Source organism: Oryx dammah, unplaced genomic scaffold (genome assembly GCF_014754425.2).
Source record: "Oryx dammah isolate SB20612 unplaced genomic scaffold, SCBI_Odam_1.1 HiC_scaffold_7, whole genome shotgun sequence".
Lineage (NCBI taxonomy): Eukaryota > Metazoa > Chordata > Mammalia > Artiodactyla > Bovidae > Oryx > Oryx dammah.
In genome coordinates this window covers 7,023,057-7,035,724 of record NW_024070191.1, presented here as the reverse complement: position 1 = coordinate 7,035,724, position 12,668 = coordinate 7,023,057, and the positions used below count along the sequence as shown (strand labels likewise).

The window sequence follows — 12,668 nt, the reverse complement described above, 5'->3', positions numbered from 1 at the left end:
AATCAAAGACTGAAACAATCCTTTCTTCCTTGAAGAAACATGTGACATTGGTCTGTCACATCTCTGTAATCATTAGTTGGTTATCAAAATTCTAATATGCTTAATAATAGGGGCATGAGATAAGCACAGGGACTGTTTACTGTTCTGATAAAGGATATTGATTCGACAGAAAATAGTTTTTCCTTGTAATCACAAAAAAGTTTAGCATCCTGCATACATTATATGGGACTCCCTGATCATGAAGAGTTAAACTTGCACTTTTGGGGCTCCGACATTCACCACAGAAATGCTTTAGAGTATCTATATAATCTTTCTTCTTTTTGTCCCTTCTTTGTAGTTGTTTGAAATTACAGTGCCTCTCTCTCAAGGCCCCAAACCAGTAACAATCAGTTTTGCCAATCACACCTCCTGCCGATGCATGTCTAAGCTGGATGTTTACAGACAAGTCCATTCAATTATTAGACGCTCCCTGCCAGCAGCACTACCACAGTGAGTATGACTTTGATCTGCTTTTTTCTGCATCCTCTACTAACATAAAATTATTTCCAAGTAAACACAGTTGATTAAAAGAATTTTTGTGAAACATGCTATATTTCTCTATCAAATAAAACAAAAGACAAATTAGAAAATGCACTATGAACATAAAATTAAACTGACACAGGAAAATCTATGTTACAGACAAAATAGCTTACCCATATAAAGTAAGTATTTCTGTGGAAAGACACACATGCCACCAACATTTAACACTCATACAATCAGGTGTGCAAATTCGTAGATGGATGTTAAAACTAAAAACATTTGAGTCTTAAGATTTTTGGCCCAAAACAAAAAGTAAACATGAATATATTATTTTATATCTTTTATAGCATTTAGTTGCCTTTCTTCCATCTCAGTTAGTTTTTCTCAACATATCAATTCATATTTTTTATTTCAGCAAGGATTGAATATTGAAATATTAATACTTTAAAATTTTTTTCTTAATATTATTTCATATCCACTCTCAAATAAACATTTGTTATTCAACATTATTTCCCATCCTATTTTTAAGCTGGTTTTATGGTTTAGCATATAGAGCACCATATGTTTCATTAGATCTCATAAAGAGCCTGGATAAAGCATAACAGATTGACTCTGTGAACAGTTTATAACGAATCATTACACATTGCCACCTGAGGCCTAGGAACTTTCTATCCCCAAATGAGAACACAGCACTTTGTTCTTTAGGATGGCCAGGGCATATAGCATGGGCATGTAAAGAAACCTTGTATAACTCCAACATTTATAACAAAAGTATAAATAAATTGATGAATAAACATATGCATCACCAAAAATTTTTTTAGGAACCTTCCCTTTTAGGGGACTTGACCTTAAGCATGATGTGCTAATGGCAGTTTCCCCTGCTTCATCTCTTTGTGCTGCTTTACTTAGTGTGAGAGGTGGGAGTTCTTACCTTTCCAAAGACACTTGAGGTAAAACTCTTGGGTAGCCTACTTTAACTGACAGAAAGGAAAAGATCTTACAGGCATCTGTGAATAAATTCACACCGATGCAAGTGCAGACAGTGGCTCCCTGAAGTAGTAGAGAGATTTCATTCACACAGTACTGGGTTCTAGTCACTTGTATCCCTTGCCAAGTCATCTAATCTAAGCACTTCAGTCATAATCTCTCTGCTAATGGTTTCCAGAATTACAATGCAAGATCTGAGCATTTTGCTGGCTTATAATTAATATTTTATCGAAGTCCCTTTTATATGCATGTATGCATTTCAGTTCTGTCTGACTCTGCAACCCCATGGACCATAGCCCACCAGGCCCCTCTGTCCATGGGATTCTCCAGGCAAGAGTACTAGAGTGGGTTGCCATTTCCTCTTCAGGGGATCTTCCCCAGCCAAGGATTGAACCCACATCTCGTATCCCCTGCACTGGCAGGCAGGTTCTTTACCACTAGTGCCACCCTTTTATATAACTGTGTTTATTTATAATCATATTAGATGTAATAGGTACAGAATCAAAGATTTATGAAGTCTGTTTATTTACCTCTACATTATTCATAGTAAGGATCTTTCACATTCTTTGAGGCCTTGGAATCACACAGTTGTCACTAATTACTTCTTTTCCTTGTATCATACCCAAAAGCTATTGATTATTTGGGGGGAGAGGGGAGACAGCCACTCCATCCTACACTGACCATTTTATTTCCATCATTGCCATCCCATCTAGTTCATTCTGCATGGATTTCTGATTTAATGCAATGGTTTCAGTACTGTCTTTCTTGTACCAAATATGTCTCCAGTTCCTGAGTAATGTCACAAGTAAGCTTTAAAAGGCATCATTTCATTCACCTGACCAGAATCCTTCGGTGACTTTCAGCTTCCCAAAGAACTGGACACCGATTTTCCACCTCTGTCATCTGGCATCAGCCTTCCTTTCTTGTTTTGCTTCCCATTCTTCTCCAAGTCTGTGTTTCACAAAGTCTGATTCCCTAAAGACTAAGCTTATTTCCTGCTCTGTATCTTGTTTCTATTCTGGCCTGGCTTAAAATAAATTTCCTTTCTTTTCTGCCTTTCCAAAGTCCTATCTGTCTCTCAGAGTTCAGGTGGAGGTCTTTCTCCTGCCCTTGTCTTGTCCAAGCATCACAGGCGCCTTTTACTTCTTGAATACCCACAGCAATGACTATACTTACTCTGTCTTTGCACAGATTTTTAGGGCTCTGTAAAAGTTGCATGTGAAACTGGGTTGTGAGATTATTTTAGGCAGGTTTATGTGTTCTATAATGTCCAGCTCATAACACTTAAGAATCATTGAGCCATTCCTACTTCAGAACCAAGCAAACATTGTCTCGCTTAATACGCACAAAATCATCTATGAAGCTGGTGGCAGGATGAGCCTTATTTTACCAATGAAGCAGATAATCACACTGCAAACTTGGTGACTGTAAACACATATACTACACTCATCAACAAATGCTTACTAAATAACTTACTCATCTGTATATATCTCATAGCATTTGTGTATTTTACTCATGTTTTCATCATTACTTCCACACTGCATGCTGTTCGAGGTCAAGAAGAGACAAAAAGAGCAAAAAGATCTTGGGTCTTGGGGTAAACCAGAGCTGAATGACATCTGCCACTAATTAGCGTTTTAAGATTGGGCATTTCATGTCTCTGAATTTCAGTTTGCTTATATATAAAATGTAAAGATATAAAAAGGGTTGAAGGAAATGCGGCATACTTCTACTGTGCTGAGAACGGTGTCCAGCATCTGAGAGATAGTCATTAAAGGGCAGATTTATTATCATCCTGAAGATTCATGTTGAATTCATTTCCTTGTCTCTGTGTTTTTCAGTGTGTTTTACTGCATAAAATTAAGAATTGTATTTTATATTCCAAGCCAGTACACACAAAACTGTGTGTATAGCAATATCTAACAATGTGTATGGCATTACCAACTAGATGGACATGAGTTCGCTCCAGGAGTTGGTGATAGACAGGGAGGCCTGACGTGCTGCAATCCATGGGGTCGCAAAGAGTCGGACACGACTGAGAGACTGAACTGAACTGAGCTATGTATATATGTTTGTGATACTCATAATATATATAAAATTTAAAGTAGATGTCTATATTACTCTACATGTAGTTATGCAGCCATATAAAACTATAAAAATCAAAGTTTTGTTTTAAATTATTTCCTGTATTATTCAACCTTTTTTTTTTTCATTATCATCCCTTAAGGATCCTTTTATAGACGTTTTTTCCTAATCACCTACCCCATGAAATTTTAATGCCATAGACATACTTACATCTCTTTATATATCTTAAATATATCTGGGTTTTATATATTAAAGAGGAAATATAAAGCTTTGTTTTTTATTCAGTATAGGATTAAAAAGGACAAAATAAAAATTTTATAGTGAAAAGTTAAATAACAATGTAAAATCTGTTAATACTGAATATAACTTTATAACTACATGCTGGGAAACATATAAAGTAATGTATTTACTTATAAATGGTAATATATCAAATGACATATGGAAAGTAGCGACTGACATAAATGTATGATGCAAATAAAAATTTTTGAACATTTAAAATAATCATTTTCCAGCAAAAGTAAAATATTTTTAAAAGTAAGTTTTAAAAAATGTTTTGAGAAATCTTTTTTGAACTTCTGCTTTCTATGAGAAAACAATAATTAACCTGTATAGCTACTAGATACTCTTGTAGAGAGCATCAACAATTTTTCTTCTTGGCATCTGACATGCTAATGTTTTGATTAACTTTTGTAGAATTAACTGATAAATGTAAACTCTTTAATTCTCAAAGCTCAGGTTTCACACAAAACGGATCAAGCAGAAGCCACAGGGCAGCCCACAGGCACCGCTCAGTGTATGACTTTGAGATAAGGCAGTTGGTCAAGAGGAATTCTTTCAATTACAGCCATTTACTCACTGTACTTTTGTAGCCTTGCTTTGTATACACTTTAGATATGTTTCCCATGCCAAGGCTTATGTGGTAGCCAATAAAACCTAATAGAAATTAAATAATAAGGAATAAGACTTTGTTGGTTTTGGAGAGCCAGAAAGCATTGTCAGATCCAAGATTCCTCCTCCTCAATACCTAATTTTTACCCTCTTACAGATGATATTTTTCTCATTATGAATGCATGTCTTATTACATATGGTGCACTTACATACATTTTTCCTATTGTTCTCTTTTTTAAGATGTTAGTCTCAACCTATTATGAGTTGTGACCCACAATTTAATTGGAAAACTACCACAGTGATCATGGATATATGATGAGTACATAACTATGTTTTGAAATCATTGCCTTTGTTAACAAGAGTTAAGAGGAACCACCACCACAACAGCTAAAATAAAAAGGCAGAGAAAACCAAGTGTTTGAGTTGATGTAGTACAATGGGGAGAATGTAAAATTGTGCAACTGCTTTGTAAAATATATTGGCTGATGCTTATGAGCTTAAATACACACTTACAATATGATTGATAACTTCCCCTTCTAGGTATTTACCCGAGAAACATAAACATATTTCCATATCATAACTTGTAGACAAATAAGCTCTGTAACCAATAACTGGGAACAAACCAACAGCAATCAAAGGTGAATGAACAAACAAATTCCATTATATCCATACAGTAGAATATTACTGAACAGTCTAAAAAGAATGACCTGTGGATGCGCATAACAACATAAACGAATCTCAAAAACATTCAGCCGGGTGAAAGAAGCTAGGCTAAAAAGAATGCATACTATATGATTCATCTTACATGAAACCCTAGAAAAAATGAATATAATCTAGACTCAGAAGAAGGAATATCATTGTTTAGTCACTAAGTCATGTCCAACTCTTTGCAACCCCACGGAATACAGCCTGCCAGGCTCCTCTGTCCCTGAGATTTCCCAGGCAAGAATGCTGGAGTGGGTGGCCGTTTCTTTCTCCAGAGGATCTTTCTAGGGATCAAACCCATGCCTCCTATGTCTCCTGCACTGGCAGGCAGATTCTTTACCACTGAGCCACCACGGAAACCCTAGTGAGAGTTACACAGGTGTATAAAGGCGGGAAAAGGCAATGAATTTAAAATAGGAGCTATGTAGGCATTTTATTGTGGGCAAATTATTCCTCAGTAAAATTGATTCTTTCTAATGCCAAGTGAAAAAGACCCTTTCATTAACTATAATTTTGAAATTAGTGGTAGATGTCTTCAAACCTTTCTGGTGATACTTTAAGTCAAGATTATATACCTTCCAGGGAGGACTTCCCAGCACTCCTTTCTACAGAGACTGAAATTTCGCTCAGATGCAACAATTTCCCATTTCTGCTCCACCCTGGCTCCCACCCACCACTCCCAGCAAGATAACAAGTCTTGTCTTTCCTAAATGTTTGGTGTTACATTTACATTATTATGATGTTAACTAAGTAGCAGATCATTTTTTTTACATTATTTATGAACAAGTATAACTAATTAAAAGAATCTTTTGCAAAATGAGTCATTCATAACATAATTATGGAGTTTCTGGAATGAACAAAGAATGTGTCTTCTGTACTGTGAGAGAAGAACAAAGATGAGCTTGACTCCTCTAACCTTTGAGCATTCAGAGTCAAAGGGCAATGCATGTTACATTGATATTTAATTTTACTAAATGTTACCATGCACCATGTATCTGCCACCCATGGCCCATGCTCATAACTCCTGAAGTCAGGCGGCTGCCATGATGGCAGACACCAAAGAAGAGGGCGCTTCCTGCAGGTGGCTTCCTGGTTTGAAAATTCATTCTCTGCTCACTAGCTCTCTGAGGTTTTCTAAGTTCTGTAAACTTTTATGACAGATTTTCCTCACTTTTAAAATTAAATATAAATTGAAATGTTCATATAGCATAACATTTATGATCAAATCCTCACAATCTATTCAACAACATGATACTATATTGCATGTTAATCTAAGATTATAATAGCATAGCATACTAAAATAACAATGATGGTAATGATGGCAGATCTACCTCATAGACGTGTAGTGATGTTTATAATCAGTATTTGTATTAAGTATTCACCCAATTCCTGACATACAGTAAGCATTCAACAATTACTGGCTTCTATTTTTACTAACATTTTACAAGTGGAAAAATCGAGTCTTGGAAATGTTAATTAGCATATACAAAGCTAAACAGCTTTTTTAAAAGTGCCAGAGAGAGATAAAAAGCAAAGTGTCTCTTTTTCTTACCTCCATGCTTTCCTCAATAGTGTGCATCATTTCTAGTATTTACAAAAAAGATTTCAAGTCTCAATATCAGCAGCACCAAAAAATATCATAAATTCCACAGGTAGAAGAGATTATCTCTAACAGAAATGGTTAAATATCAATGTTTATATTGATGTTTCCATATTCTCTTTTTTCCAATTATTTCCTCTTATATTTTCCTTCGGGTTGAATTCCATGAATTTCTAGGGTCCCTTTAATGACAGACACTCTCTTTTAATGGAGGGAGCCATTTATGATTAAAAAGTGATACCCTAGATTTTTCTACTACGTGTCTATTCATTTATGAATATTTGTGTTGAGTCTTCTATGTGATAGCATTGTGCTAGGAAATGTAGGATATTTTTAATGGATTATATAATTTCTCAATTAAAGCAACTCACATACCAGACTGCAAATAAAGACATATATATCTAGTATAAGAAGCATATAACACACCATGCTCTGCTTCATTCAGTCACTTAACGAACAGTTATTGTGTGCCTTCTAGGTACCACCGTAGTGCTGGGCTATGGAGATAGAAAGAAAGAACAGCCTGGTGGCAATATAGTAGGTGGATCAGAGAAGCAAAACAGGAGTTGGAAAAAGTGGAGAGGAAGCTTCTGAAAAAAATCCAAGAGAGAAATCATGAGTAGGAACCAAAACAGTAGAAATGGGTGTGGAAAGATATTTTAAGAAATATAAGAAAGGGTGTGACTTGGGGACCATGTCGGGGATGACAAAGTTGAGGATGAAACTGCATGGATGATATTCAAAAAGGGAATTCCTGTGTACAGGTAACAGTAAAAAACATGATCTTTGATTCCTTTCTGGGGTGTGTGGAGTGGGAACTCTGTGTTAATGGGCCCTTTACAGTTATGGGCATCTGTGCTTCAGAAATAAGTCAGTAAAATGCATGTATAAGGACATTTCCTGTAGGATTGTTTAGAAACCCAAAATCTGGAAGAAACTCCAATGGCTACCAACAGGAGATTAATAAGTAATAGTATACCCACTTGTGGACTAATAAAGATAATGGAGCAAATTTTATGAAATGACATATAAAGATTTCCATAATAGATCATTTAATGGAAAAAGGAAATTTCAGAATAATATGAAAGGCTTTATCCCATTTTCTCATCAACTAAAACTGTATGTGATCATACAAATAAATGTATTTGCCTTAAAAAGAGGAATCTGAAATTATCTAAAACCATTAGGATTGGACAGCACCTGTGGGTGGGAGTAGTTTGAGAGGGAATGTTTGCATTTTGTTTTATGTATTCTTATATCATCTTAACACTTTTTCATAAGCATCACTGATTCTTTAATACACAGGTAAGGAAAGAGATGATCCCTTCCATGTACCCCCTTATTGTTAACCTGTCTCTCCACAGGTGCCAGGCTGCAAACAAGACTTGCCCCGCAGATTACATTTGGAATAACCACGTCTGCAGATGCCTGGCTCAGCAGGATTTTATTTTTTCCCCCAGTGCTGGAGATGGTAAGCCAAATGATGCTTTAAGTCTAAATGCCAACGGTCTCTCTGTTGATTAACAAATACCTAATATTAAAATCACATGTACAATATTCATCCTCAAGCTTTGAAATCAGTCACTACAAAATAGGCACTTTCTGCTTCACTTTCTGCTTCTGGTATTGTTTTGAACGTCTCTGTAAAGGAACCTACCTGTGGAAAGGAAGACACTTCTAAGTGCTCTTCATTGTTTCACTCCACACCCAGAACCGAGTAAGGGATAGTAAAGCTGTCCTGACTGTGTTTGTCTAGACTCTGCAGACGGATTCCATGACATCTGTGGGCCCAACAAGGAGCTGGATGAAGAGACCTGTCAATGCGTCTGCAGAGGGGGGCTTCAGGCTTCCAGCTGTGGACCCCACAAGGAACTAGACAGAGACTCATGCCAGTGTGTCTGTAAAAACAAACTTTTCCCTAACTCATGTGGGGCCAACAGAGAATTTGATGAGAACACATGCCAGTGCATATGTAAAAGAACCTGCCCAAGAAATCAGCCCTTAAACCCTGGAAAATGTGCCTGTGAATGTACAGAAAATCCACAGAAATGCTTCTTAAAAGGAAAGAAGTTTCAGCATCAAACATGCAGGTAAGAAACCTTCATAAAGAGTATTAATTTCCCTTATATTGGAAATAGTTTTCTCAATCCAAAGCAATTTTCTCAGCCAAAATACTGGTTTGTTAGAATGCGGCCATTTAAGTTCTGTAAGATGAATTATGATATTTTGTAAACAATGCTAAATTTTGGGGAGACTGTTTGCTCCTGAAAAAGCAAGATGAGATCCCTGGAAACCAAAAGGAGATCCAAGCTCAGACTGCACTAAGTCCTTGTCCCAGAGGCTAAGAGAGCAGCTCGCAACAGGAGTTAGATGACAGATGCATAGGACAGTCATTTCTCGAGCATCTTCAACATACACCCAGGCAGTGCACACCTACCCCCACCAAAAATGACAGTGCAGTCAGATGTAATTTTGGACAGCTGTTCTAAGTGCAGAAAATGTTGTACCAAGTTCACAAAGGGTAGGATAATACCATTTACTGTGGAATTGTATCTAGAAATGAAAATAGTGAAGCTAAGTATTTAATGAGAATTAGAGAAATATATTAACACATTGTTAAAGGTTACTCAAGGCATTCCTTAAACCTGATTTGGCTTCTTTCATCACAGAAAAAAAAAAGAGTCTCCTGGACTCAGACCCTTTCAGTGTTCATCCCTGACCTTCTTCCTCTGATCCGAGAATAAGCCAGCTCTAGGTGTTTGACAGGGCCTCCCACTTTACTTTAGCATCGCTCCACCAATCACGCCCCTTCTCTTCCACACCTTTAATGTCCTCAACTCTGTTGTTCTCTCCCTCCAATTTAAAAAAGTTCTCGAATTTCTTTATTGGCATTTCTTACTGCAATGTTGAACTTTCTTTAGCAACAAGCTCTGTCCTTGTCTTCTGAGTTGCTCTGCCTTTATCTGTTCCCCTCTTTCATCTCTTGTTTATTCCCCCAGCTGTAATCCTGTTATGCCCTGAGGACTCCATGATTAAGCTTTGTTTAAGGTTTCAGTAGCCCTTTCATTGTCAGATTTCACAAACAATCCGGTCTTACTGCAGTTTCTCTTTGGGCTTTCTGTTTGGGCCGAGAGAACACTGCGCTTTCCTGATCGTCCTTTTAGTCTTCTCTCTACCTGTTCTCCATCACCATCACTGGGTTCTCTTCTTTCACCAACTCTTTACAGACAGTGATAACCCCCAAATGACTTAAAGCTTACCTTCCATTATTTACAATATAGTATCTATATGAATGTTAATCGTTACTTTTGTCTTCAGTAAACAATGTCCTTTTGATTCTCAAGAGCTTGTGTTACCATTTCAGTTCATCTTTCTGATGATCCAGCCACACTAACATGTTAGCTACTACATGAGGAGACTTCCATGAACCTAGGTATCTCTTCTTCCATTACCATTTCAGAAAACCTTATTGGAATCCTTATGTTTCTTCTTTAGAGTATTTTTTTAGCAATGATATTCCAGTTTTACTTGCATATCCTATTCTAATTACCAAAAGGATATACCAAAACTATAGAAAAATATAGATACTAAATCTTTTTAAAGATCATTAAACCATTTTGCACATTGAATCCAAGTGAACCCAGTTTACAGTGAGAAGCCTGAAATTTTTGTTTACATAAAACTAACCAGTTATTATATTTTTCTACACAGTTCTTACATTAACTTAGAGAAAACATCTCTATCATTGTATTTCTCCTCACAGAATACATTGTTTCTTAATGGCTTTCTATTTACTGAATTTCTTTCCATGTTCATTTTTCTAAGCATATAATTCCAGATTTTATGCATATACTGAAACAAAAAAATATATAGTTTGATATTTTGAAAAAATACATGCTCCTTACTTTCTCATCATATTTATTCTAAATGTATAATGGGCAGAGTATCTATTCTGTGATTCATTACCTTAGTCAGCAACTTTCATTGATTACTGAAAATCATATCTTTTTAGTAAAGGATTACCAGTATCCCTATACTAATGCATTTGTATCTAGAAATGAAAGTAAATAAATAAAATTTTAACTAGATATGCTTTCAGGAGCAAAGGAAATGATATTTCAAAACCATAGTTGTAGTTTTTCTGTGGTACATTTCTGATTTCCAGGTGGCCTTGCATTTTTCTCGATGGTCACATTATGTATACTCATCCCTCAGAAAGTCCTTCAAAGATGTTCTGTTCACTGGAGCAACGGGGCTGTGGATGTTATTGACTGCTGAGTCATTTGTCCTTTCATCACTGCTAGAAACTGGACATTGAGGGTGGGGGAGAGCCTCCCCCACAGTGAATACTGTCCCTCCCTGTGCCTTCTCCCAGCCCGCACTGTTTTTGTGTGGAGTCCAGGTGGACGAGGGAGGCTGGCCACCCTTGTGTAGCAGCCAGCTGCCAGCCCAAGTTAAGAGTAAGGGTGGGGCCCTCCTGTGGACCACAGCCCTGCCAGAATGGCTGGGTTTAATCTCCCTGACGTCTGGGTTCCAACCAAGTCCCAGATTCTTGAGAATTCTGCCACGCTTATGTGATCACGCTAAATCGGCAGACCGTAAATATTCACTTTCAAAATTTCTGTTTTATGTTACTTTCAACTATAAAACACAGACACTTCAAAAGAATGAATGCTAACAACACCTCATTCTTCCATTTGTTATTTCTGCAAGCAAGACCTTTTTTTTTTTTTTAAGGTTTTTTCCATCCCTCTTAAATTTGGAAATTCCAGGCACAAACTTTAGCAATTTATAAACTGGACAACCATTTTATGATAAAATGAGTAACTTTGTTCCAGTCTGAAACTTAGAAAAACACAAAAGTGCATTTGTAGCATAACAAATTCATCTCTTGGTCTTTAACAGAAGTCTGTCCTTCTTTGTTCCTCTAGTTGTTACAGACGACCATGTACAAATCGAGTGAAGCATTGTGAACAGGGACTTTCATTTAGTGAAGAAGTATGTCGCTGTGTCCCTTCATATTGGAAAAGACCACATGTGAACTAAGATTGTATCTTTTCTAGTTCATCATTGTTCTATCATGGGAAACCATGCTGCCGTGTTAGAACTATGAACACAGAGACTTTGTGGACCGGGTAACAAAGACAAAAGTCAGTTTCCTGAACCACGTGGAGAATGTTACAGAAATGGACTGGAGCTCATCTGCAAAAGACCTCTTTAAAAGACTGGTTTTCTGCCAATGACCAAATAGCTGAGGTTTTTCTCTTGTGATTGTTTTTTAAAAAGAATAATGACTACATAATTTATTTCCACTAAAAATATTGTTTCTGCATTCATTTTTATAGCAATAACAACTGGTAAAGCTCACTGTGATCAATATTTTTATATCATGCAAAATATGTTTAAAATAAAATGAAAACTGTATTATAAACTGGTAAGTTGAATCCGTTACCATCTTATGCTATCAGAAAAACCTGATATTGTGAAAAGTCATCTCCCCCTGCCCTGCCTGTTTTGTTTTGTTTTTGTTTTTGTTTTGTCTCTGGGTATCAGATTATGATTGCTGAGAAAAAGTATGCTCCTGTAAAAGAAAGTTTAAGATGGATAGCAGTTGCTATTACATTTTATTTTTAATCTCAGTATATTTAATGAGTATAAATGTTTTAGCATACAATACTTTTGAATTTATAGCCAAATGAATCAACAGAAAACATATCATCTTATTAGATAGTCTGCTTAGCATGGTTATATCACTGAAAGTTATTCAGTGCCCCGGGAGCATTCAGACTTAACCTGATATAATAGCTATCAGTATATATTAATATTAAAATGGCTTTAAAATATTTTACTCAAAAATAATCTTTTCCAAATATTTAATTTCTTG

General features: G+C 36.3%; 1 protein-coding gene across 1 annotated transcript in view; it reads left to right on the top strand.

Annotated features, from left to right (window-relative positions):
• LOC120865839 (vascular endothelial growth factor C-like) overlaps positions 1 to 12,252 on the top strand; it is an 84,036-nt gene extending 71,784 nt beyond the window's left edge. Inside the window, exons 4-7 of the mRNA XM_040243239.1 lie at positions 338 to 489; positions 8,149 to 8,255; positions 8,541 to 8,874; positions 11,716 to 12,252. Of these exons, the coding sequence (XP_040099173.1) occupies positions 338 to 489; positions 8,149 to 8,255; positions 8,541 to 8,874; positions 11,716 to 11,830 (708 nt within the window). The 3' untranslated portion in view covers positions 11,831 to 12,252. The remainder of the gene's footprint in view (positions 1 to 337; positions 490 to 8,148; positions 8,256 to 8,540; positions 8,875 to 11,715) is intronic.
• Positions 12,253 to 12,668: the final 416 nt, after the last annotated feature.